The 27997-nt window shown below is 48.1% G+C and overlaps 1 protein-coding gene across 1 annotated transcript in view; it reads right to left on the bottom strand.

Annotated features, from left to right (window-relative positions):
- Nucleotides 1-27997, bottom strand: part of ARIH1 (ariadne RBR E3 ubiquitin protein ligase 1) — a 60597-nt gene that overhangs the window by 20428 nt on the left and 12172 nt on the right. Inside the window, exons 2-5 of the mRNA XM_061349943.1 lie at nucleotides 14580-14647; nucleotides 6943-7087; nucleotides 1550-1642; nucleotides 1106-1161 (exon numbers count right to left, since the gene is read on the bottom strand). Coding sequence (XP_061205927.1) covers nucleotides 1106-1161; nucleotides 1550-1642; nucleotides 6943-7087; nucleotides 14580-14647 — 362 coding nt within the window. The remainder of the gene's footprint in view (nucleotides 1-1105; nucleotides 1162-1549; nucleotides 1643-6942; nucleotides 7088-14579; nucleotides 14648-27997) is intronic.

The raw sequence follows: 27997 nt of genomic DNA, 5'->3' as shown, positions 1-27997 counted from the left end.
AACAGAAGGCAACGCTGCTCACTTCTTCCACCCTTTCCTTGCTATTGGCACTACCACAGGCTCCAACCATCCCACCACTTCACGTGCACCATCTGAACTGCTGCAGTCAACAAATCACTGCAGGGATTTCCTGCTCAGTGTCTGACACCACCAGTCCAGATCAGGCTCTGCTAAACTAAAACCTCCATCAAGCCACTCCAGGTATTAAGCCAACTTCAGTTCAGTTTCCACCTTCTGGACTCCACAAACCACCCCTCCACAGGGCACAAAAATATTTCAGCTACTTCCACTTCTATGCAGCCCACACGCTGTGACTAACAGAGCCACTAACACAGAGGGGCTGGTCTGAAAGCAACTGATAGAAACACAGCAAATTAATATCAATGAGTGAGTCAGGCTTCAAGAAGGGAAGAATAAGGTAGCAGAGTAAGCTTCTATTTAGATGCTTTTTAGCATGAAGAATTAAAATGAACTTAATCAAGGTTGAGAATGATGAAGGATATTACTCATGCAATAACACCACCCATTACAGAAGAGAAGGAAGCTCATGGAATTCAGGGCTTTGCCATGTACGAGCTGTCATCCTACAGCTGGACAACTTAATAAGCCCAGTGACACAGGCTGACATACCAGCTTAATCAAATCTTATGTTCAAGGGTGAACTGCTTTCTATCAGAGGGCATAAAACACACCCTCCATCAGGCTGTATGCAGGACTTATTTCCTCTGACTCACATATTAACTACAGCTACAGGACTTGGGGAACCAGTGGGTTGACCTCGGTAGGAAGTCTTAAATTCCTACATAAATCAAAGGAAAGGAAAATGCACAAAGCAGTTAAACAGGGTTTGGGGAGTCGGCCTGGTGCTTATTCTGCTGTCATGCTGACCAAACTGGCCAACGAGTCTTTTCTCCAAGTACCGTGGCATGGGCTTTTAGCTGGACAGAAGCTAAGAGACAGGCTGGTATCAAAACAGACAGGTCATGATCAACCTCTCTGCTACCTTAATGCAGGGTTTATCTTAAGTCAGTACATTTGAATAGTACATGAATAGTAAAATGGAAACAGAGAGGAAAGCCAAGAGGCAGCAACTCATCATACTTACATAACTGTATTGTCATCAACTAAGATATCACAGCCATGAGCAGGGCATGAAATGGTCTGGAAAAAAAAAACAAACAACCAACACACAGAAAGGTCACAAAAGAATCAGTTTATCCTGGTTTTGCATCACAAAGAATACCAAGGCAACAGATTTTACTCAAATCCACAGCAAAAATAGCACACTGGCTCTATCATCACATCCCAGATGTGCCACTGTGCACAGCACGATTCCTCCCACCCAGAGCAGATGCCTGTGCTGACACCATGTAGCTCCCTCCAGCTTCACCAGTGGCAAAGGCTGTAGCCCCCAAAGCTTTACTTCATGATTTTGCTGGTTTTTTGTTTCATTTTGGGTGGTTTTGGCATTTTAGTGAGGAAAGAATTCCCCCCCTTTCTTTCCCCTTCGTCTCCAATACGCAGGGTTTCCAGAAATAAGTCAGTTTACCTGTCCCATGCCTTCCTCCATTATTTTGGTAGTTAAATATTCACTCCAGCACTGCATACAGAACTTGTGTCCACACTCTAGGCCAGTGAAGTACTGCAAGGACAGAGAACACAAGACAGTGGATGGCTAGCTAGTGGATGCACTGGATCTTCATCCTTCTCAAGCTGAGCCGTTTATCACATCTCACCCCCACACCAAACTTGAGATGCTACTATTTATTTTAGTTCCTCACCACTACAGAACATTGCCAAGGCAACTTCAGTCATGATTTCATAGCCAGACTTTAATCCCAACCCTAGCAGCAAGGAAAGGTGTGGCTGACGTTTCCTGCCTGCCCTTTTAAGCTGGTCCTTGTTTTAAGAGTACATATGGAACACAGGACAGCTCTCCCCTATTTTACTCTTGCAAATGGGTGAAGTAAATGCAACGCCACAAACAGGTCATGGTTATAAGATGATACAGACTCTTCTTTCCTCCTTGTTTTTCCACTTGGCCTGCTGTCACATGTGGGTGCCACCCAAGAGACCCAGAATACACACACCAGCTATGCACAGGCACCGATTTACTCCCTGTTGTACAGGAAACTAAGTGATCAGTGAGTAGTCTGCTTAACTGGGTGAGCACTGAACAGCCACAGGGAGGTTTGTGTGCACCTATGCTTTCAATGCACACACATCGCATTTGCCACCATGCCTGGTGAACTGCCCCCTGAATCTCAGATGCTCCTCAGATGAAGGCACTAAAGATCCTGATGGGCAGGTGTAAATTACTAACTGAAATTCACTACTGATTAGCTTGCTGCAGACAGCAACAAGGACAGCTTCATCTGTGTATGTTATCACCGACACAGTATGTTAAGATACCATCTGGGACTGAACGGTTACACAAGGCGTGGAGAAGCAAACACTGCTGAGAGAAGACTGAAATGAAGTTACTTTATACTCAGAGCCAGGGGCAAGGACAAACAATAGTCTTTCAATATAGCTTTTCAAACCACCTTATTCTCAACCAAGAAGATAAAACAAGAGCCCCACCCTGAGATACCATCAACTTGTCTGAAACTCCACAAACAGGAGAAACCTGGTACCCTCCATGGAACAGACCCAAACAGCAGCGAGATGCTGATAATTAAGGAGAGAGCCCATTTTAAGAGGAGATTAGTGTTCTTCCCAAACTACCTCCTTGACCATTACATGCTCAATGTTACAGCCACCGCACATTCATCCAACACTGGCGTATCAGCTGGGCACGCTCCTCCTTTGCTGCTGCAGCACTGGGATCACACAGGGAAGGTGCTTGTTGGTATATTCTTCCCACTGCCTCACCCTTTTGTGGATCACACCCATCTGGTGCTCCTGCCATCACTGTTTGGACATGAGGCTTGGAAACATGCTGTGGTGCTGCAGCCAGCAGCTTGACTCTGCCTGTCACCCCCACAGCCTGCCAGAGAGCTCAAGCAGGGAATGCTGACAGCTGTGGGATGCCCAGGTACACTAAAGCTGACAAAAAACCTTCCAATCCATTGCCGAGTCAGCTAACAAGGCACCTCATGCTCCAGAGATGCTGCTGTGGCCAAGTGACACCCCCAGCACTTGCAGAGTTATGGTAAAAAAGCCCGGACATCTGCACGTTTAAGGATGCCGAGAGCATGCAACCATGCTCTGCCTAGAAATGTTGGACCAGATGATCCTTGACGTTCCTTCCAACCTGGGATTCAATGATTCTATGACCCTGAAGACAGCACTGACTTTTCCCCATGATGGGAAGAAAGTGCAGGTGAGGGGATCATCACTTAATGAACCTAAATACTGCTGCAGCAAGCGCACACAAGGAAGCACTGAAGAACACAGGTAAGAATGCATCCTACAGGTTATTTCAGGCAATGAAAACCTTACCTAAATGCCCATATACAAGGCAGGCACCAAGCTTTCTCCCAGGCTGCAAAGAATTCAGAGCTCTCTGTCAACTCTTTACTTTGAGGGAGTTCCCAATTATTTTTGGCTAAGCTGACAGTAGATGTCAAGGGAGCGAGCACAAAGGTCGCATTAAAGCATCACATGGAACAGTGCATTGCCGCAGCAACAGCTCTGTTCTCACTGGATCCATAACCCATCACCTGCTCTCCCTGCAAAGGCAGGTGCTAGAGAGGGTCCAGAGAAGGGCCACAGAAATGCTCTGAGGGCTGGAGCAGCTCTGCTGTGAAGAAAGGCTGAGAGAGTTGGGGTTGTTCAGCCCAGAGAAGGCTCCAGGGAGACCTTATTGTGGCCTTTCAGTACTTAAAAGGGGCCTGCAAGAAACACGGGAAGAGACTTTCTGTAGGGTCTGCTGTGATGGGATGAGGGGTGATGGTTTTAAACTGAAGGAGGAGATTCAGGCTGGATATGAGGAAGAAATTCCTTACACTGAGGGTAAAACACCGGCACAGGTTGCCCAGAGAGATGGTGGATGCCCCATCTCTGGAGACACTCAAGGCCAGGCTGGATGTGGTTCTGGGCAACATAATCTAGTTGAAGATATCCCTGCTCATTGCAGGGGGTTAGAACTGGATGAGCTTTGAAGGTCTCTTCCAACCCAAACCATTCTATGACTACAGTTGATCCTAGCAGCAGCATGTTGACATTCCATACCTGTCCCTGCTCTTCCAGTATCATCCAAGTGATCAAAGAAGGTATCGGCTGCTCCAAGATGTATTTGCCATGACAGCCTCACTCAGCAGCAGCACTGACAGACTAAGTCAACCTCAGAACAAACACATGGCTTGGACAACAGTACAACGTACCCTGAACACCCCAACTTTGCTCTCAGACGGGACCAGAAGGGCAAGATGGAAGGGAGGAGGGAGGCAAAGCCATGACCCTCCCAGTTCCCATCCTCACCAACATGGGTTTCACATAAAACAGATGGAGCTTGATACTGGTTCATGGTGACACAGAGGGACTAAGAGTTCTCCCTTCAGTGTCCAGCTATCAGGATGCAGGCTCAAGGAGAGCACCAATGCCTTGGCTGGCAGGTGCTTCCCAAAACTTCCAAACACAGGTCTTTGGAGGTTACCCTGTATTTCCCTTGTAAGCGCTTCAAAAGGCAGATAAACACCACCTGCAATGACCCTACAGGAGGGTGAAGAGTCGAGACTCTTGCATTCCTGTGACAGTTGTACACTAACATTCCTTAACAGGCACAGCTCCAGAGTCTGAGATTTCCATAGATGAAAGGGCCTCTTGGAGAATGGAAATACAGGTTTTTCGGGGGGGGGGGGAACAGGCTGACCACTGCAAGAGGGTTTAAAAGCTGAGGTTTTAGGTTAGGGACTGAGCATAACTTACTGTAGAATTTGTAATTCACACTGGCCAACGCAGATTCAAAACAGATTTCAAACCAGAAGGTCACCTTAGACACAGACACTACAGATGCTGGCCTCTTACAGAAGAAGTAATAAATATTAGTTTCCCTAATGCTCCAACATTGATGAATGCCAGCAAAACAAGGATCCCCTCTGCTGTGCCTCGACTGAGCACCAACGATGCCCCTGCTCACTGCAGCATCTCCCTGCTCCAGCTATGAAACTGCTCTTCTCACAGCTGGCCCAGTGCTATTTTCAACGTGCTGTCTGACTGACACACCAAAGGCATCAGTGTGCTTTGTGCAGTTCTGCCCAGCAGCACATGCACCCCAGGCAGAGGAGGTGACCCTCAGCTCGAGCACGGGGCACGTTCCTGCCCCTCAGCTCTGAGCACGGGGCACGTTCCTGCCACCCAGCACCTAGGGTAAAAAGATGAGAATACATTAAGAAAGTGAAACCTAAGTTTTAAGTTTCCAAGAGAACCTTCTAAAGGGAAGAACAACGTATTAAGAGGGTGCTGAGGCGCTGGCACAGGGTGCCCAGAGAAGCTGTGGCTGCCCCATCCCTGGCAGTGTTCAAGGCCAGGTTGGACACAGGGGCTTGGAGCAAGCTGCTCCAGTGGAAGGGGTCCCTGCCTGTGGCAGGGGTTGGAGCTGAATGAGCTTGAAGGTCTCTCCCAACCCAAAGCAGTCTGGGATTCTCCAAAATCGGGATTTGAATTTTTCAAGAGGATTTTCCTTGGGATGGGCATTCAGGTGCTCAAGATGTCTCCTCCCATATTTGCTCCCCAAACAAAATTCTCAAGCTCATCTTTCTTTTTCAAAGCACCTCTTTATACAAAGCAAGAAACAATTCTCCATTGCACGTGCTCTCCAAAAAAAGGAAGTCAGTGCACACAAGCTGCAGAAGAAGACACACAAAGTCTTCTGGCTCAAATCAATAGTGGTCTTAACATTGAGAACCCTGGCAGCCTGAAACTGGGCTTTCCTCTCCTCTGCCTGCTCCAGAGCAAGGGAAGGGCTACAGCACTTGATACAGGGCCACTCATAAACCCTAAAGGTCATAATGGTTTCCATTCTTGCTGAAAAGCAAGCTCATAAAACACACCCAGAGCACAAGTGGAATCTTATGTAAGGGTTGCTTTAAAGGTCAGGCAGACCTTAAAGTGTTACAGGGGAGGGTCAGGACAGCTCCACCAGGAACAGTAGGTTCCAACAAAGGAAGAATTCCTCCTGCATGTCAGCGCCCTGCCTTTTGGCACAGCCACAGATGAACTTTTCCACTCATCTCATTTTCTGCCAGGATCTCCCATCATGATGTCCTGCCCCTGGAAAGCCAAGGCAAGCTGCTCGCCTGTACAAAAGGCAGCAGACGCCTGGTCCTCCCATTAGTGCATGGGAAAGTACAGTGTGTGTTAACAGCTACAGAACCAAAGAATCCTCATCACCCATCTCACCAGAAACTGAAATTCTTCATTTAGAGCCCCAGCAAGTCCTTCTACCCTCATCTTCTCTGATGAAGAAGGTATTGTACAAACACAAGAGAGATCCAAAGAGAGAGATCCAAAGATACCCATATTGGTTTTGTATTCCAAACTGCACAACCTCATAGATGTTATTTCTGCTCCTCCTCAGTTTTACTCTAGGCTTCCTAGCTTGATTACCTGGTAACATTATTTACTACTTTTATAAGAAGGGATAATCGTTTCACTTGAAATACAATCCCATGTGGGGTAAACTACTACTGTTTGAGATCTGTTTTAGAAACACATCATAAGAACTAAAGGGAACACTAAAGCACTAGATAACGTGGTGGGGTGACCACACTTGGATCACCTGCAGCACACAACACAAAGTTTATAGCATTAAAAAACAACCTTGAGCATCATGTTTTAAGGCATATACTACCAATTAGAGGATTTAATGAACAAAAGAAGTGAAATCTGAGCTTCATTTCAAAGGCTTTCTTAAAATACTGGTGGAGACGGCCTTGTAGACATGCACCCAAAATGTTTTCTGGCAGCAGTGTGGGGACTCACTGGCCAGGTACTCACCGAGTTGGGGTAATTCAGGTAGCAGATCTGACAAGGCATATCCTGGGCTGATGACCTGGTGTTCATCTGGCGCGTTCGAGACTTTTTACTTGGATTAATTACATGACACTCTGCAAAGAGCTTCTCCAAGTTGCCATCGAAGTACCTGCAGGACACACACAAGACCATGAGAGGTTAACTGCAGCCCTCTAAGTCAGTTTTCAAATGCTGTTTGGGAGTTAAATGTGCTTTAAATGTACAAAGTTGGTTTTGGTATTTCAAAGACTCACAGCCCTGCTGCTTGCACCAAACTCCTCACTACACAGCTCTGAGCACAGAGGCAGGTATTGAACACCTACATCACTGCAGAGATCTGGCTTGAATTGCATGCTCCTGAAAATGCTGGTACCTTCAATAGTTCTGCTGCATTTCAAGTAATTCATGATTCTCCACAGTGACTGCTTTATATTATAACTCCAGGAAACTAGAGCAAGAACATCCACAGGCATCGGGACCCTTCTTAAAGCACAGGCCTGATGCCCCCAAGTTCAATTCTCTGTTCAGCTTAAGCCTTCCACTCTTCCCTAATATTCTGATCATTAAAACATGAAAGAGGAGGCAGGAGGCAGCAGTCAGTCACAGTCTGTGATTCAGCAGGCCCCTAGTTGCTGTACTTCCTGCTTCCCTCCATGTCCTCAGTCTACATTAAGTGTGTCTCAAAAAGGTCCTGACTTAATTTTGGCATTTCCTCCTCTGATCTAAGCAGAAATGGGTCAGCAGAGACAAACACTCAGCTAAGCTGATCAAGCACTTACCCATGGTCACCATCTCCCATTGAGGCATTGCCCTTCCCATGCTTCAGTCATCTCCATGGTTTGGGAACCACTGCTGCAAGGTGTGGACTCACACCTCCAGTTAAGACTAGACTGCAATTTCTCACTGAAAACCCTGCCCAGAGCCTACACATTCCATCTCTTGGGCCAAAACCTGAGCCATTTGAGTATCATTTGTCTCTAGTCAGCCTGAGCTATTTTAACATCCTCCTAGGAAAATATCATTCCAGGTATTCATGGAAAGCAGCATGCAAAATTGGTTGGGGAGGAGACAAAAGACCACTTTCTTTCTGTTTCATATCCCCTTAAGAAAACCAACACTGCTTTGGGCTACCGGCTGGCTTAAAGCTCCTCAGCTTGATGAGGAGGACCAGATTTGACCCTCGTTACAGGCAGGTCATCGTCCTCCCAGCATCAAGACACCATGTACCTTCCTCCAACTTGCAGCGAACTAATCCAGTCTGACCATTAACCAGCTAACCTGCTCTGTACATGCATCCCCCATTCAAACCCCGTAATCGAGTCATTCCCCCACAGCAACAGCAAGTTAAATCCAAATAAGAAAGCACCTCCCTAGAAACCCCCCACATTTGATCGTGGTGCAGTGACTTAGATTGAAGGCCAGCAGACTCATTCCCAGCAAACACCTGCCCTTGTAGTTAAGGCAAGGCTGAGATTAGTGTCTTTACAAGACACATATTTAATCTCACACAAACCAGACAGATTGATAACAACAACGGAACAGAACCTGCTGTCCATCAACAGACAGAAGAAACCCAGGACTTTCTGTTGGGGAATGAAGTTACTGGGGGTGTCTCAATGATTCAGGACTAGGCCCGATACACAACATCTAACCAAAGCATCCCTGCCAGATCGTCTTATCCTGCAGTATTCCCCAGAAGTCCCAAGTCCATAGCAGCTCCCTTACAGAACTACCAGCAAGACCTGTCTTAAATTCAAAAGGGTTTAGTTCACCGTTGGTTTCTTGATGCAGTTTCACATACTTTGGACCTTAATTTCCAAGACACTGGATTTTGAAGCTGGTGGTGAATTCTGGCACTGCAGCATACACGAGGCTTTGCCACTGTTCTCCAGCCTTAGCTCAGGGACTCAACTCAGCCAGGATATTTTGTGTGCCTTCAGGATTAGCTATCTCTAGAAACCTTTAGCAAATGAATTCAGGGCAGTCCCAAGCAGCCAAATGGCCGTGTGTGATGCTTGCAAGGAAAACAGTGCAAGACAAATGCGGTGACACAACTCGAACACCAGCAATCGTAGCCAGCTGAATGCATCCCATATTCTTTTCCATCTCTGTGTTGATGAGACCTATCATGACACTTTGTACCACTTCCATTGTTAGGATCCTCCCAGCTGCCTGGATTTTTCCTGTATGGTGCCTGCCTGAATCCTCCTCTGAACCAAACGCCTCCAAATAGGTTTGTGCCAAGTCATTCATTAACACTACCAAACACTCATCCCAAAAGCAACTGATAAGGGGCTTACTAAGAGGTTCCAGCTAGTCTGCTCCTTCCCTTTGAGCAAGGTAGCTCTATACACAACATGCTCACAGCTGAACTCAGTGAATGCCCCACATTTCACATAATATAGTTGCATGTTACCACCTCTGCTGTGAAACGTGTGAGAAAAATCCTTTAATTCCCTCCTCACTTCCTTTACAACTCCAAGGGTTTTGATTTTTCTTCAAGTTCTCACCATTAAATGGCTGCTTCTTGGTAGCTCAGTCCTTATTTTTCACTTAGGGAGAAGTGGGGCACCTTTAACAGCCTTTTAAATCCCCTGCCCTCTTTGCAATGTAGATACTCACTGGTTCCAGCACTTACGGTACTTGGGAAATGTTATGGTCTAGTCAACCAATATTACACTCTGCTCAGTATAGCTGACTTCCACAACTAGCTTTATTAGTTTTGCCAAATTCACTCTCCATCACAAAGTTGTTTTCTCTGCTATTTTCAAATGAACAGACACACCAGTGAGTTATTTTCAAGTTCTATCATTTCTTCACTGCTTACCAACACCAAGTCCATAATAGCATCCAGTCTTTCTGGCACAGGGATCAAGCTGTCAGCTTCTTTATTTCCTCCCGCTGTAACTGCCTGATCACAATTTTCTAGACATAATCAAGTCCTCTCCAAGGAGTACCAAAGATAAAAAGCGTTTTCACTGGGATAAAAGCTTCTACTACACACTTTGGGATATTTACTTTAGTGAAAGTGCATTTGTGAATGTCAGAGAATCAGTATATTCGCAGTAAAAGGCATCCTCAAACCAAAAGGTATCTTCCTGCCTGCCACACACAACTTCTCACCTGCTCAGACTCTGCTGAGTAGTTTTAAGCACTTATTTGCCCAAAGGAAAGCAGACAACCAGGTATCTACAGAGAAGAGTCAAGCCTTGGATGCAAGAGGAAGAGGCAACCTGGGCTAGAGCAAAGGCACCAGGGCCACCCTGGCACCGTTCTCTGCTCAGAGGGAACGGAGACAAGCAGCCACTAAGGTACACACATCCAAGGGACTGCAATACCTCTGCCTGTACCTCCAGGGATCAAATCAGACCTTGGGCTACATGCTGACACACGTTTCTTTTTAGGAAGTGAGCAGAGGAAGGCACGTAAAGCAGGAGAGCTGCATTTCAGCCTCTTCATCATGAGGAGGTTTGTTCCCAAAACTGCCCTCAGGAGGGCCAGATGCTACCAGCCATAGTAAAAGCTAAAGCACTTCCTTCACTCATTGCTGAGGTTACCTGATCAATCCATACCTGGTTGTCTCCAGCCTCTATTAACCATGCTTGTAAGACACAGGGAAGCACACTGTTTCATCTCTTTAGTTTCCAAAACACGTGCAGCAGATCAGAAGCTGAACCCAGCTGTTCCTCACTACCCACTCGCATCCTGCAAACAAACCCACCCTACGCACCAATCCTGCTTTCAGACACAGGTGAGTAACTCGTGTTTCACCAGAGGGATGGGGCAGTTTGTCAGCTGGGGCTATTACTTCATTGTAAGTGGAATAAATACCTCGAACACATCTGTCCTCTTCACAACACCATGCAATTACTCCATGACAAAGCAGGCACAGACACAACCTGCTTATTAAAAATATGCATGACAATACCAAACCCAAACAGCAATACAGGGTTTTCATGGTTCAAAACATGGAAATTTCCCTCACACAAGCTCAGGTCTCACCACACTCAACGCTTATCAGAAAAGAGGCCACTTATCTGCTTTAGTACAGCCAAAGGGTGATACGGTGCCTGTTCAGTCACGCTGACTCAGGGTAAACAGACACAGTAAATACACAACATGAAGCAACTGAGCTCAAGCTCTGACTTGGTGTGAAATCGAGCACCAAAAATTGCACCCAAACATTACATCTCAGCAAACATGAAACACACCCAGACTGCAGGCAACAACAGGAATGTCCTGGGAAGGCTTCCTAATGGTTAGTAAGAGGCCAAATGCAACTGTGGAGTTGAATTTGAGAGTAGTTCAATAGTTTAAAGTGAAAGTCACGCAGGGAAAAAAAGCCGTTGTTGGGGTCATACACTGCAGACAGTGAATGGATAGCATTATGTTCAAGTAAAACCTATGTTCTGGGGCTCAAAGTTATTTTATTGCCTGACTAGAGCTACCTCTGCTCCTCACCATGAACATCTCCCAATGCTTTTCAGTTCCTTTGCATTAACACAAAGATACTTTAAGATCTGTTGGACACGCACGAAGCCAGGCAAGTCTCAAAAGTTATCTCAGTTATGGAAGAATAACCAAGTCTAATTTTGGGCTTAATCAGCTTGTAGTGTTTGTTTAAATGAGAACAACCTCTTAACATAAGAGAGGAAATGAAAACAGGTGATGTGTAAGCATCATGGCATCATGTCCACAGGAGACCATGGAGATGCTTCTTAGGCAGAAGCTCTTCCCTGTGAGGGTGCTGAGGCGCTGGCACAGGGTGCCCAGAGAAGCTGTGGCTGCCCCATCCCTGGCAGTGTTCAAGGCCAGGTTGGACGCAGGGGCTTGGAGCAAGCTGCTCCAGTGGAAGGGGTCCCTGCCCGTGGCAGGGGGGTGGAATTAGAAGATCTTTAAGGTCCCTTCAACCCAAAGCATTCCATGATTCCATGATTTCCAGTTCCATCACTATTTCAAACTATTTCAAACAGTTTCACATCCTGGCTCCTGAAGCGAGCACCCACCTCCCACTCCTGCCTTCACCTATTCCTGCAGCAGTCACAGAACCTTCCTGGGAACCAAGAGCCAGCTCTCTCCTGCTTTACCATAGCAGAGCATCAGTGGAGCAGTGCAAAGGGCTTTGTGGAAGCTGTTTGGTGAAGAACTGACAGAAAGCAGCACCAACTACTTGAGTGTTCTGGTGTTTTTCTAACACAAAAGGACATAATCAGCACCAGAAGTGTGAGTTGTGTACAATAGGTCTGCACAAGCAAGGGTCAGATATTACGTTACTCACCAGAAAAGTCCTATAGAATTAAGATAAGTATTTTAATGAATATTTAGCAGGAGTAAATGCTGACCTGTTGACTCTGTACATATTTATTATGTACTTAAAAGTGTTCTGCTTGGAAACTGGGAAAACCTTCCCAGTAACACCTGCCATCAAGGTGCTGATGCCCCTCTCTCAAAAAGACTCCCAGCCCCATTTTATTGTTTTAACTGGTGACAGCCTTAAACAAGCTTCCAGTGAGACAGGGAAAGGCCTACAGAAGGGGTGGCATTTCAGCACACTCATGTCAAGGTATCTCAAAGGTAGCCAAGGAGAGTGAACTTTAGCCTGACCAAAAGAACCAGCCCAAGAAACTCAAACAATAGAAGAGAACTGACCTATGTTACAGGGAAGGAACTAAATCAGAATGCTTAACAGTGGCAGTGCAAGTTCAATAGCCTCAATGTGACTGCATTTCTAACTTAAAGTGTTCATACTTCCAACATTAACTAAAAGAGGTCAATCTTGGGAAAAGAAAGTAATAGAAAGCTTTAAAAAGTACAATCACCTCAGAAAAAAAAAACAACCAAAACCCAACAAATTAGGCCAAATAAAACATAAAAGACACCTCTGAGCATCATCAATAACCAAAGATGCTACACAAAGAGGGCTACAGGTGTCCTAAATCCATTATCCAACCAGAGTAGAAGTATTTAAACTCCAAAACTATGCACCACCAGACTGAATATCTGTTGCTCTTTCATACTTGTATGCTGCATGGAGGAGTATCGAACTAGCAGGGCTCAGCAAAGAGCACCTATGGGTGCTTTTGCCATTTCAAAAGTACTACCAACAAGTGTTTCTGTTCTACAGACCACAGACACATGTCTTCTCATACCTGAGCACCAGGAAAAGCAAAAAGGGACCAAAAGCCAAACAGTCCGACCAGACACTGAGTCCTACTGCCCTCACTGCCATCTGTCCTACACTGCACCCCCAGAGCGTGAGCAGCAGCTCAGGGAGGGGATCCTGCCCCTCTGCTGTGCTCTGGGGAGACCCCCCCTGCAGCCCTGATCCAGCTCTGGGGCAGCAGCACAAGAGGGACCTGGAGCTGTTGGAGCGAGGCCAGAGGAGGCCATGGAGATGCTGCGAGGGCTGGAGCAGCTCTGCTCTGGAGCCAGGCTGAGAGAGCTGGGCTGGGGCAGCCTGGAGAAGAGAAGGCTCCTGAAGGGGAGACCTTAGAGCAGCTCCAGTGCCTAAAGGGGCTGCAGGAAACCTGGAGAGGGGCTGGGGACAAGGACCTGTAGGGACAGGCCAAGGGGAATGGCTTGAACCTGCCTGAGGGGAGACTGAGCTGAGCTCTTAGGCAGAAGCTCTTCCCTGTGAGGGTGCTGAGGCGCTGGCACAGGGTGCCCAGAGAAGCTGTGGCTGCCCCATCCCTGGCAGTGCTCAAGGCCAGGTTGGACACAGGGGCTTGGAGCAAGCTGCTCCAGTGGAAGGGGTCCCTGCCCATGGCAGGGGTTGGAACTGAGTGAGCTTTAAGGTCCCTTCAACCCAAACCATTCTGTGATTCCATGATCTGTGTCTCTTAACATTTGTTAAGACCTGCACAGACCACCTGTACCACCTTTATTGCTCCTTCTGGTCCAGACTAATTCTCCTCCCAGCTTCTACAAGTAAACTGAATTCTCCAGCTCCCTCACACTCTCTCCAACAGCAACAGTGGTATTGAAATACCCAAATGCATTACCACTTCAGCTGGATTTATCCTCCATTTTGAAATAACAAACTATAAAATGTATCTTTAGCAGTAACATTCCCCAAGAGCTGGGAATCAAACACGAGAAACAACCATAAACCACTCTGCTATGAGGGGAAGAGGCAAAATTCAAGCCATTATTTACACACGCTAAAGAAAACCCAGAGCTGCAAAGGTGAAAACAGGGCAGATGTACTTCACCAGTACCCTTCATTAGCCACGAACAGTTCACTCATAGCAAGACTATCACACGTGTCAGGAATACACACACAGCATGACACACAAGAGCAACGGAACCCAAATCTGGAACAGCTGCAAGGTGACAGGAACCTGGTCCTTTCTCCAGAGCTTGTTTTGACCATGCTGTGCCTGTATGTGTGTCAACTGGAAGCAGCCCTTCCTCTGTTGAAAGTAACTTCCACAACTTCTCTGACACCTAATAGGTATGAATAATACTAAACCAAGGAGTCACTGTTAGTCAGAACAGACTGCTAAAGGAGCTTACACAAGAGCCATACACTGTGAGGCCATCCAGTCTCACATTAACCTGGTAATAAACACCTCCTGCAGGTCTCAAGTGCAATGCGGCCACATGCTACGAGTGCTGCTTACCTCTCCATCAGCTTCTCTTTGTCCCAGTTGAAATGGCTAAGCAGGATTCGGGTGATAGTCGCTGGATTCTAGAGAAAGAGAAGAAAAACAAGAGATAATTGAGTAACAGCTCCACGTCCCGCATGCTTACACAGTGTGTGTAAAGTGCCATAGGAAAGGCTAATTGCCATCTCTCCTACCCATTTTTGCCACAACCTCCACCCTGCTTGCAGAACAAGTATGGTCCTTGTTTGTCCCAGCCCCGACCACTGAGTTGGGCCGAAAGCTCTACCCAGACATAACTGACTGCCAGTGTAAGACAATGTCCTTTGAGGTCCCCAAATGTTCCTGAAGCACCCCAAGATCCAGAAAATAATATGTGATTATACAACTAAAAACAGGAAATACAGCCTAGAAAGGTTAGGAATAGGACCAAAACTAAATGAGCTTCACTGGGTACAAGTTTTCCTTCAAACTAAATCTGTATCGCCAGCCAAGGGTTTGGTTACATGAGTTGAGAACTGGAACAAACCACATATGCTTTAGCTCCATGCTTTAGCTCCACAAATCCAGACTCGCAGAGCTCAGTTTTCAGACCATTTACATGCAACAGAGGCAGCAGCAAGTGCCCTGTGAGGGCCTACGTGTCCTTTGCCATTTGACACCAAAATGGAAGTTCCCCTTAGGGCAGATTGTCAATGGACACTGCGAAGCTGTTGAAAAGTAGGACATAAACCAGCAATGTGATTTTCTGAGCCCGCAGGCTACAGCTACAGCTTGAAGCTGCCAAAAGCCAATGTTGCCACCCCAAGAGGCAATCCCACCCCATCCCTGCACGTCCCACGCTCACCAGACCATGCTCACACAGCCAGCTTACGCTGCAATGCTGCACATTACTGCTTCAGAAGACATTTTGTCTTCTTTTCCTCTAAGTTGTCTTTGCACTGAATCAGTTTCCTGATCTGTCTGGCTGCCTGACCATGCCAACAGCAGCACCAGCACAAGGTAGAGGGCAGGAGGGGACAGCATCTTTCAGAAGCAGCACCAACAAAATAAAGCCCTAGGGTCAAAAAGCACAATGAACGAGTGTTCTTGTTTATACCATAAAAACCTGATACTTCTCTCCTCCTGCAGTGTCTTTTATAACCATAGAATCCCAGCCTGGTTTGGGTTGAAGGGAGCTTAAAGCTCACCCAGTCCCAACCCCTGCCACGGGCAGGGACCCCTTCCACTGGAGCAGCTTGCTCCAAGCCCCTGTGTCCAACCTGGCCTTGAGCACTGCCAGGGATGGGGCAGCCACAGCTTCTCTGGGCACCCTGTGCCAGCGCCTCAGCACCCTCACAGGGAAGAGCTTCTGCCTAAGAGCTCAGCTCAGTCTCCCCTCGGGCAGGTTCAAGCCATTCCCCTTGGCCTGTCCCTACAGGCCCTTGTCCCAAGCCCCTCTCCAGGTTTCCTGCAGCCCCTTTAGGCACTGGAGCTGCTCTAAGGTCTCCCCTTCAGGAGCCTTCTCTTGTCCAGGCTGCCCCAGCCCAGCTCTCTCAGCCTGGCTCCAGAGCAGAGCTGCTCCAGCCCTCGCAGCATCTGCCAGTACAGCTTGTTTAAGGACAAATTAAGCAATTTTTCCAGCTTAAAAAGGCCACGTGAACAAAAGCAGCTTTAGAAAGGTCAGACCAGATCCCTGATGCAGTCCATGTGGATCCCCGTAAGTAGCTGGGACAGTAAATCCAATACACAGCACGAGGCAGAACAAAACAGAAACCGGTATTGCCAAGCTGTTGTCACAGGGCAGTCACAGCCCACCGTGGAACCAGTCTCCGAGGTGACATGGATCCCAGCTCCCACCTGTACCCACACAGCTGGAGCCACATGTGCTTGGGCACCACAAGCAGCACGGAGCACCCCGACCTTCCCCACAGGCACAGGAGTAGGGATCACAGCACTGCAGCTGCTCCTAAGGAGGAATCCCACTTCAGGGTGGATTTACCCTACATTCCCTTGCATGGCAAACAGCAAAAGTGCAGCTCCAGGATGGAATTACTCTCCCCTTTCTTTACAACTCTCAGCCAAATCAGCAGGCTGAGACACCACAGATACACGGAGTGTATAGCCTGAGGCAGGGTGAGAGGCCCTTGGAGCAATAGGATGGTCTTTGCATGGGTTGTGTCTCCTCAGGAGCTGCATCCTCACCTTCTGCCCTGGCCATGGGGACAAGCAGCACCCTGCCCAGCTAACACTGCTCAAGCTGCAGCAGCCAGGCACGAATGATGCCAACCCAGCATGGGACCCCATTTAAAGAGAAGAAAAAGAAAAGAGATCAAGTAAAGGCCTCCTGATAGCATCAGTCCCTGATCCCACCCAGCACTGCAGACACAGGGAAGCAGCTGAACTGCTTCATGTTGGTCCTGCCACCAAGCACCGGTATGGGAACTTAAGGGTCTCCTTCACCAAAAGGCTGGTCCAGCTTTAGAAAAGAGAGGACTGCAGCCTTTTTCAGGGCCTTAGATTTGGATCTTTCCTGTATGTAGGTCTCCACCACATCTTTTCCTGTGATACTATTGGAATGATATAGGAGTGCCTAAAGGGGCTCTCAGTGGCTCACAAACACACATGTTCCTTGAGGAAATGAATACAAAATGAAAATACACTTTAGGCAACAGCCAGCTCTTGTCTCCAGATTCTCTCAGTTATGCTGATACCAGCTCCTACAGGCAGCACAACATCCCGTTTGTAAAGGGTATCCATGCTCTAGGACAAGTCTTGCCTAAACCCTGGAAGTCTCTGGCTAAATGTGCCCCACAAGCATCACGTTCAGGTCTCCCCACCTAACCCACCCAGCACGCCCACACCTATGAAGGACAGGACCCCCCTGCCATGCTCCAGAGCTACGAGGTTCAGACAGTCAAACACAGCTCTACCCAAACACAAGGATGCCCCACTCAGATCACAGAATCACAGCCCAGGTTGTGCTGCTCACCCAGCTCCAGCCCCTGCCATGGGCAGGGACCCCTTCCACTGGAGCAGCTTGCTCCAAGCCCCTGTGTCCAACCTGGCCTTGAGCACTGCCAGGGATGGGGCAGCCACAGCTTCTCTGGGCACCCTGTGCCAGCTGTACAAACCCACCCATGCTCTTCATTTCTCAAGCAACAGCAGGATTGTTGCAAGTCTTGTCCTATTTTCTGCCTCAGCAGCCCACTTGGCCGCTGTACTGACGCTTCTGGGAATAGCCATTTATCACTTAAGAGTCTAACAGGAAACAGAGGTGGTCTCTGGCTGACTTTTTAAAGACAACAGACAGGTTCCCCTGCACTGAAGGGTAACTTATGTCATGAGAACAAGGAACTGAAGCGGTCTAAAGCAAACACCAAGTGCAACAACAAGGCAAACCCAGGAGATATCCTCACCTGTCATGGTTTAACCCCAGCCAGACAGCTTTTCACTCACTTCCCCCCCTTCTTGCCTTTCCCCTATTCCCGGAAGGACGGAGAGGAGAATCAGAAAGAATGCAACTCCCACGGGTTGAGATAAGAACAGTTTAGTAACTAAGGTCTAACACAAATCACTACTGCTACCACCAATAATAGTAACGATAAAGGAAATAATAAGGGAAGAGAATACAACACCTCAGCACCAGCCGACCGATAACTCGCCCCCCCAGCCCAACCAAGCACCAACCCCACAGTCTCCTAGCCCTTCCAGGAAACTCTCCCTTACATCCTGGGCATGACGTGCTGTGTATGGAATACCTCTTTGGTCAGTTTGTGTCAGGTGTCCTGTCTCTGCTTCCTCCCATCTTCCCCTCCTCCCTGGCAGAGCATGAGGCTCACAAAGTCCATGGCCAAACCAAAACATCATTGTTACCAGCTCTGTTCCAGCCCGAAAGTCAGAACACAGCACTGCACCAGCTACCAAGAAAGAGACAAATGACTGCTGCTGCTGAACCCAGGACATCACCAAAGGACACAAAGTGGTCACAAGGAACGAGAGGGTCTCATTTTGTTTTTCCCCAACACCGCCCCTGCAGCTCTCCAAACCTCAGGATTATACTCCAGGGAGCAGCACTGTTGTCTCAGTGGTTTCTAACACAAACAGGGTGCAGGGGGTAGCTGCTCCTGGTTTGTGGGGCTTTGGCTTCCTTCTGCCTACAGCAGCATTTGTTCAATACTAACTTTATGGCCTTGCTCATGTGAAGGGGGACAGACAGCAACACAACCCAAGCCAGCCTTACACTGGGAAGACCGGAGACAGGGAGGGAGGCAGCACTAAGAGGTTTGCATAACATAAACCACAGTGACACACAAATGCAGAAGCCTCTGGCATGAAGGATTGTTCCAATTCAAGGCAAGACACCAACACAGTACCAGGGAAGAGCTGCTCCACATTCATTGCTTCCATGCCCACGCTTACCTCAGTTATTTGGGAACAGCTTTGGAGCCCAAAATCCCACATCTCTCACAATGAAAGGTTAACTGCTGCACAGCACCTATGTCCTGTAACTCTGTCGTACAGGGTTAAAATGACAATGAAACCATTTGCTGTTTCCAGCTGGTTTGACACTAGCTGTGCTACAGCCCTTCATCAACCATGCCACAGCCACGTTGGATACTCACTCTACCCAGAGCTCCCAGAATTCAGGCTAAGACAGTTGAGCTGTTCAGCCTGGAGAAGAGAAGCTGCATGGAGACCTCAGAGCAGCTTCCAGTGTCTGAAGGGAGCCTACAGGGATGCTGGAGAGGGACTCTTTATGAGGGACTTCAGCAATGGGACAAGGGGTTATGGGTTCAAACTGAAACAGGGGAAGTTCAGGTTGGATCTAAGGCAGAAGCTCTTCCCTGTGAGGGTGCTGAGGCGCTGGCACAGGGTGCCCAGAGAAGCTGTGGCTGCCCCATCCCTGGCAGTGTTCAAGGCCAGGTTGGACACAGGGGCTTGGAGCAAGCTGCTCCAGTGGAAGGGGTCCCTGTCCCTGGCAGGGGTTGGAGCTGGATGAGCTTTAAGGTCCCTTGAACACAAACCACTCTATGAATCTGTGATTCTAATGCTTAAACAACACTGGATTCCTGTTGTTTCTGTTCTGGAACCGGACGGTCTCTTCCCTCAGCACCAGGATTATTGTCTCACAGCACCAAGATTAGCCATGAGCAGGCTATGCTGCTGCTCAGGCAGGATTACTGCTTAGGCTTGAAGCTGCAGCAGGGGGAAGTGTGCGTTGACAAAGGGCAGCTTCTGGTTACAGAGACGGATTTGCATGAGGGAAGTGCCAGGACCAGGCACAAGCAATGGGAAAACCAACACGTTCAAATGCTCCCTCCTCCTCCCAACGTGCTTTGATGAAAGCTGAAGCAGCAGATCCCATTTGCAGCAGCCACCTAATAAACTGTGCATGTGGAAGCCAAGGAAGACTGCCGAGAGCCTGTTGATATCCAGAGAGGAAGGAATCCCGAGGAAAGCAGCCATTTTGTTGGAATTCTCAGTGCAATTTAAGAGACTCCCTGGCTCACAAAGCTGTCACAATGCAGCTCTGCCCAGAGAGAATCAGGCAGTGATTTTCTCAGTAGTGATTCTGGTTTTAGGCTAAGAAAGCAGCCAAGCCCCAGGTGCGCTGCACACGGATCCCACTTCCCACCTCTTTTCACTGGAGGTATTTACATTTACTCTTACCTATGCTGCCATGCTCAGGCACACCAATGCAAGTGGGAGACACTGGGATGGGAAACCCTGCAAAGGTCTGGACTTCACAAAAAAAAAAGCATTATTAATGGAAATAAAACTCCCTAATTTAATAGGATTTAACTGAACTGGAAGCTTGGTCACTACTATTCAAGTTGCATTCTTTTTGCTGTCAAAATAAGTAGGAATTGGAATGAGGAACTTGGATGCACTTTAAATGCATGCATGAATTATAAGTTATAGCTGATGAGGACATCAGCTTAAACCAGAGCTCCCAAGCAGCACAATTTGCTGACTGACAGTTTGCTGTACTTGATCCATTCACATTTTCCTCCATCTGGGGTTAATTCTTGCAGTTATTACTGAGAAAGGCGTATTTCAGAGCTCAGCTCCTCACCCCATGCTGAGAGCAAGCTCCCGTTTCAACTCCAGCATTCACTGCAAGTAAAAACCATTCGAGAACAACCGCAGTTCAGTTCTGCAGTGAAATCCTTTCCCACCTGAGACACGGTACTGAGAAATTCTTGATGTTTCTTTCCATTTCATGACCGGGTTTGTTTTCTAAACATGGCAGCTTTTGCATTCCACCAGTTTTCATCCCAACCGCACCATCTCTGTCCCAGTTCCCAGTGCAGGACAACAGTAGAAGTTTGACGCCACTTCCAGTTTGGTTTTCTACACAAGTGCTTTTGCATTCAGGAATTAGAGTAGACACATCAGAAACATTGGCTCTGCCTCTGGTAAACAGTTCAACCCCCTGCTACATCCACAGTTCTATTGCATGGGTGTGCATAAGAGACAAGAAACCATACTGAAATTCCCCAGCAGAAGGACACTGACTGGTTTCACATCAGCTGAGAGTAAAGCAGAAGAGTTTTGCACACACTCGTGGAGGAAATCTTACAGGCACAAAACCTCATTTCTAGCTTTTCAATACAATCCCCAAGACCTGAATGTAGAAGATGAGATCTATGTGTGGAGTACTTCCAGGACGTGATCCCCTGAAGAGGTATCATCAAACTTGCTAGTTTTTAAACACCACCAACCGAGCACTTGGAAAAGCTGCTGGAAAACTTTCATGTAATCTAATATTCCCTGGCTTGGTTACAGACAGAACACGAGAGGGCTGTTGTGAGGAGAGGAGGACAGCAGCTGAAGACACCAGTCTGCCACCACCCATCCATACTCCTCTCCTCGGCCATCCCCTGAGGCTTGGGGGAGCATCACACCGCAGTACATTTTGCCACCAGCCATCTCATGGGTCACAGGGCCAGTACCACACGCACAGGTGGATGCGAGTTCCCATCTTCCACCCCTGTTGTAAGCAGTAACAACTTCAGTACCAGCCATTCCCTACACCCACTGAAGCCATGCTAAGTGATCTGAAATCACCGCTTCTGAATCACCTCAAAGTTTACCTGTTTTCTGCTACTGGCATGTCCAAGCAACTCCACATGAGGCAGGCTACTTCCTTGTGACACTGCCAGTCACCACTGTCACTGCTGTCCTCCAGCCAGCGTTAACCACTGCACTGTAGCTTCCCACTAACATACAGCCAGGCTCCAGCTCCAGCACTGATGGTCCCCGGAGTTCCCACATCTTTCTCCATCTCATTAACTTCCCTTCACACATCACCTCTGAAGTCTCAAAATTAACTTTTGCACAATCAGCACCATTCTGTGATGGCAGAAACAGCAGCTGGATATTACAGCCCGTTGGTAGTAACCTGCGTGCACTTCACCGCTGTCTCCAGCTCTGATGAACATCCTTCTAGGAGAGGAAGAGAATAAAAAACAACTTTGGAGAGAGCTCTATTACTGCAGTTAATGGGTTCAAGAGCCAGAAATGAAGCAGTCAGCTGCTTTACATTCTGTCTGAGCCTTTTGGAAAGTTTTCAGGTTAATGATTAGGAGCCGCAACAAAGATCCATTGTCCAACCAAGCTTTTAACAGCAGGAATAAAAACCATCCTGAAAGCAACAACTCTGGGATGAATTAGCAAATCTGGGAGCGCAACAACTGAATTCACACTGTGATACTTCTAACTGAAAGCAGACAGGGGGGATTTGCCATGCGTGCTGGGCAGCACTGGCTCTCGTGTGGCTGCAGAAGCTCCAGCTCAGCTCAAATGAAACACTGCATATGGGCTACCATCAGGGAAGGTGCTGCCCAAGATTTCAGCTGCACTTGCTTCCACACCGTATCTGTGGTTGGATGACAGAACACAGAGATGTTAACCCTTACTTTACGTATTTGATTTGAAGAACTATTTGGTTTCTGCTTCCTTTTGCTACAGTTCTGGAGCATAAAGTCAACCCCTTACAGAGCCAAGACCCACAGGAACAGAGACCCTGTGAATTCAAGGAAGTTGTGCCACTGGACACTCCTTCCAGGACTAGGGAACAAGAGATAATCCAGATGCCCATGCTCTCACAGCCCATTTCTCACTGTCCATTCTTCTAGATGAAGGAGCACTGTTGTTTCACAGCCCACAAAGGCACTATCACCCACACATCTCTCTCCCAGTGCTGTCTCCCAGCAAAAGAAACCCCAACACAAGCAAATGCTCAGCAGAGCTGTGTAAAGCATCATGAACCATGGCTATAGCTTCCAGAGCTGCCACTGAGCAGCTATAGCGGGTGTGCTGAGAGAGAACTGGAGTGGGAGCACATGGGTGCCAGAGTACGTTTCAGAATGGGTTTATTCAACCCATTGCCTCCCACTCATGGATTTGCAAAGACTTGCCTTAAAAGAGTAGGAGAAGGTGATGGCATCATTTCCATATAATTCCTCCAGTTTACTATTTCAGTAGCTCCTTAGTATCTCCCACTGCGGAGGAAGAAACAGCACGCAGCACTGCACTGAGGCTGTCTTTAGGTGATATTAAAAGCCCCAAAAGAGTTTTGGCTGCCCTAAGCGTAAAGGACCTGCAAGTTTATCCAAACAGAGTCTGGGTCCCTGGGAATCACCACCTTCCTCTCATGCCAAACCCTCGGTCAGCATCCAGTGCCTCCCAGCACTGCTTCTGGCAGGGTGAGAAACCAACGTTAACACAGGTGACTACTGAAATAAAGCAATCGGAGCTGCGTGTCCCCATCACTAACAACAACACTTCGTCCCTTCCCCTGCTCATCCTTAGACTGTAACTCCCACAAGCAGTAAGCACAAAGTACATTTCAGCGCTTTTCCCTCTTGCCATTACACACCACGTGTAATCTTCAAGATCCCTCACACTTTTCCCCCTTTTACCAAGGGACAGCATTGAGATCAGCCCTGAGAAGATCTCTGGGTGTTGAGGAGAAGCTTCCCATGACCCAGCTTCAGTGTGTGCTTGAGCCCAGAAGCATCCCCCCCGTGTGCTGGGCTGCACCCCCAGAGCGTGAGCAGCAGCTCAGGGAGGGGATCCTGCCCCTCTGCTGGGCTCTGGGGAGACCCCCCCTGCAGCCCTGATCCAGCTCTGGGGCAGCAGCACAAGAGGGACCTGGAGCTGTTGGAGCGAGTCCTGAGGAGGCCATGGAGCTGCTGCGAGGGCTGGAGCAGCTCTGCTCTGGAGCCAGGCTGAGAGAGCTGGGCTGGGGCAGCCTGGAGAAGAGAAGGCTCCTGAAGGGGAGACCTTAGAGCAGCTCCAGTGCCTAAAGGGGCTGCAGGAAACCTGGAGAGGGGCTTGGGACAAGGGCCTGTAGGGACAGGCCAAGGGGAATGGCTTGAACCTGCCCGAGGGGAGACTGAGCTGAGCTCTTAGGCAGAAGCTCTTCCCTGTGAGGGTGCTGAGGCACTGGCACAGGGTGCCCAGAGAAGCTGTGGCTGCCCCATCCCTGGCAGTGCTCAAGGCCAGGTTGGACACAGGGGCTTGGAGCAAGCTGCTCCAGTGGAAGGGGTCCCTGCCTGTGGCAGGGGTTGGGACTGGATGAAGGTTAAGCTCCCTTCAACCCAAACCAGTCTGTGGTTCTATGATTCTAGGACCCCAACCCTATAAAAGTTCTCACCTCAATACACTTTATTTTGGCCACCAGGTAAGTTAGTGCACAGTTCCTACACATGTAACACGCATGGATGCAGCTCCATCGGACAAGAGAAATGGTGCTCTTCTCCATATCACCACCATCCCCAACGGCAGAGAAGCAGCATTTGATACTGTCAGCCCTGCACAGTCTCTACCAAAGACACAAGGTCTCAATTTTCATCCCAAACCGCTGTGACGACTCACTAACACCGGGCTTGAAGAAAACATAGTGTCGGTTCAAGTGGAATGCAAAAGCACATTTTGTCACAGAAAGAAACAGCAATGCTGAATGGAGGTGGAAGTTTGGTGAGTGGATAATAGGTACCAAAATACCTCAGTTTAGCCCCCAGAGTAGAGGGTGTGAGAACCAGGTAAGGAATCTCTTCCCTTACACTAGATTTTAGAAGCCCTGAGGAAGACTGCAGAAATCCGGAGCAGCTTAGCTATGCCCAAGCTCTATTTCTGCCTGCGAGATAAAACACCAGCTACTTGGATTATTATTTTACTTTGAAATAGGGCAGTAACTATGCAGGCAGTAAAACGTGCTCTTCAGAGCCTGCTCTGAAGGAGCTGCATCCCACTGCCACCAGACCAAGCAGCAGCAGCTCAGAAAGTATTTACTGCAGGAGTGACACAAGCTCGTGCAACCACTGGCTCCTGGCTCAACCACCAGCTGCTCAGTGATGGGAACACGACTGCTTGCACGGTCACAAGTGAACCAGGTCGAGGAACAGACCCAGGTTAAGGGGTTGCTGGTTTATTTTAACCCAGTGCGGGGTCATCAGACACTGAGTCAGCACAACTCAGACAACAGGGACCTGCTCCCAAGAGGTTTGTTTGTGAAATCAGTCTGCTAAGAGCCATGAGTCAGGCACAGCAACGCTGGCTCTTCCCCATTTCCAGACTCCCCACATCTTCTTGTCCCAAAGACTTTAAACCATATCAGGGTATAATGGCACACAAGTCAGAGCCAGAGGGCCCACTTTTCTCCCCCATTATCTCCCCAGCAACTGAAAGCAAAACCCAGAACTATTGTTTCTCCTGTTGAAGATAATAAAAGGGTTTGACATCTTTCTTCCAAAAGCTCTATGTGCAAGACACATCTTGAGGGCAGTAGCTGCTCAGGACCTAACCCCATCTGCATCATCGCTATTATCTGAGGGCTCTATTCAGCTGGGTACCAACCATCAGATTTCAGAGAGTAGCTGGTGGGAACATTGCCAACCTCTACAGATGTGTCCTCACCATCACCACGTTGTGAGCCTGGCAAGACAGAAACACGCTTTTCTTTTTTATAGGATCTTTTATTAGTCAGTGTTGGAAAGACTGGAAGTGGCATATGTCAGGTCAGCTACCCGTCAAGTTGGTACAAGGAAAACAACCCAAAGCACCACATTTGGGTTTCAGGGAAAGCACAGGTCTGTCCTGAGCTACAGAAACTGTCTGCAGGCAGGAACAGACAGCAGAGGAGTAAAGCTGAAAGAGAAGCTGTACAATTGCTTTTTCCTTTAGATCATTTTGCAGAAGTCTTAAGATGCCTCAAAAAAGCTTCCTCTGCTTTTCTTCCCTCACTCAGATATGTATCGGTACATTAACTTCACCCCAGTCAGCATTGTACATTCCCAGGTTCTGGTCCAGAGCCAGGCTGGACATTGAAGGCCAGGTTGGACAGAGCCTGGAGCAACATGGACTAGTGTGAGGCATCCCTGCCCATGGCAGGGGGTTGGAACTGGATGATATTACTATCCTTTCCAACCCAAACCATTCTATAGGATGTACCCATCTCACAGGCCTGATGCATCCATAGTAAACTGGCCCTGTTCCTCATGTCAGGTAGCACAACTGCTCTGTCTGCCAGCTCTGGGTCCAGCAGCTCATGCAATGGATAGAACAGGCCATATTAGCCCTGACAAATCAACTACTTGCTGATCAGCAGTACCCAGGAGTTCTCTGTGCATTTTCCATGCCCTCAGGGTAACAGAACATCACATTTGCTGCTTTAAGCACATTCAAGGGCATCACCTGGTCAAAGACAGCATCAGAATTAGGAGGATGCTATCAGCAGATCAGTGGAGGTATCAGAAGTTGTACTTCACCTTTGCTGTCAAATGTCATGATGTCAAAAGACTATTTTATCATAAGATTACTTGAAGAAGTAACGATGCCCTGGCACACCTGAAGCGTGCAGAACACATCAGGCAAATGGAGAGGATGAGAGTATTCTTCTGGTACCCAACATCAGAGCAGTACCTGGAAGGGGAAATTCCCAATAACTTGAGTTCTTCCTCCACAGCAGCTCTGTCTGGAGGCTCAAACAGCTGCCAAAGAAAGAACCGATTGATTTTCTGCATCAAGTTTTATAAGTTCTCTGCAAAGGTCCCTCAAATTGTCCTTTTCCTGGTCTCAAAGATCCTTCCAGATGGTGATGAAAGAAGGGTGTCCTCTCTTAAGCCAATGTGCAAGCACAGGATCAGCCCCCAAGATGATTTATGTTCAGCATAAATGTGTTAAGCATCAAGTTGTTGGGTGCTCCATCTCCCACCTGCTTTTGTTAGTGGGCACTAGAGAACATCTATTCTACCATGCTCAAAGCCAGGTGAGTTGTGTATCACACAAGATATAATCCAATCAAATCGTCCATCACCTCAGGACAACTGCTGCTGATTCCTCAGTGTCCAACTGTGAACAGAGCCTTACCCAAAAGGCACTGCCAGCACAGAGCTCTTCTCCCCCAGCAGCTATTGCAGTGCCTGATTACACAGCATCTTCCTCTGCTGACAAGAATAGGGGCCAAAGGACAGGCCACCTCATGAAGCACACGTCAGGTACTCGGGGGGAAATATTCACTACACAAACATCTTAAAATAACAGGCCTGGGCAGCCTGTGTCCTGAATCCCAGCTTCCACTTCAGAACACTGTCATTAACATTTTCCAGCAGATACACAGACAGGGAGAAGAAAATGGTGCAGCACAATCACTTCTGCCACAAGCACAATCCAGTAGCACCCACAGACATCAGTGAGTTAAAGCTTTACCATGGGAGCTGAACAAATGCCATCCCAAATGAACACTTCCCCCATGGCAATGGCCAGGTTAGCTCAAGTGTTATGAGACATGGTCACGGGTGGCATGTTCGCTCCTTCAGAGACAACGTGACTGGGGAAAAACATGGGCTTAGCCGAAGAATATGTAGCCAGGGGCACTTGACAAGAGCACTAGAGAATTTGGATGAAGACGAAAATCCTTCACATCCTTCCGCCTTATCTCTCCCCTCCAGGCCTCAGCTTGGTGGCCATCCAAGCACTGCCTGTTTCTCTGCAGTTCTCTGTCCCTTACTGCTTCTCATTTTGTCTCTTCCTCTAACAGCACGCACTTGGTCGAACCATTCCCTCTCCACACACTTCACTTGGACACAGGAGTTTTCCCCACTCTCCGAAGCATCGCCACACTCCATAGTCCTTAGGAAGAGAAAAAAAACACCTCCCTTGGGCTGATTTATCTCCTGAGCACCACACAAAGGCCCTCAAGTTGTCTCCTGGCAGCCCATACGTGGCTCAAGAAGCAGCCGGGTGCACCATGCCGTACCACACCACTCAGCACAGATTTAACCGGCACTCATTCAGCATCCAGTTCCACAACTGGATCCCAGTTCTTATCAACACCTTCCCATTTCCCAACAGCAGCCTCTGCCCACAGGCCATCTCTGCATCGTTCAGAAGAAAGAGGCTGCCTTGCCAAATTGCAATACAATATAGAACAGGAAAAGCTTAAC

The sequence above is a fragment of the Neopsephotus bourkii genome, unplaced genomic scaffold (assembly GCF_033783945.1).
Source record: "Neopsephotus bourkii isolate Nb327-2 ecotype Australia unplaced genomic scaffold, CSIRO-AGI_Nbou_v1 NB_463, whole genome shotgun sequence".
Lineage (NCBI taxonomy): Eukaryota > Metazoa > Chordata > Aves > Psittaciformes > Psittacidae > Neopsephotus > Neopsephotus bourkii.
This window is presented reverse-complemented; position numbering and strand designations above follow the sequence as displayed.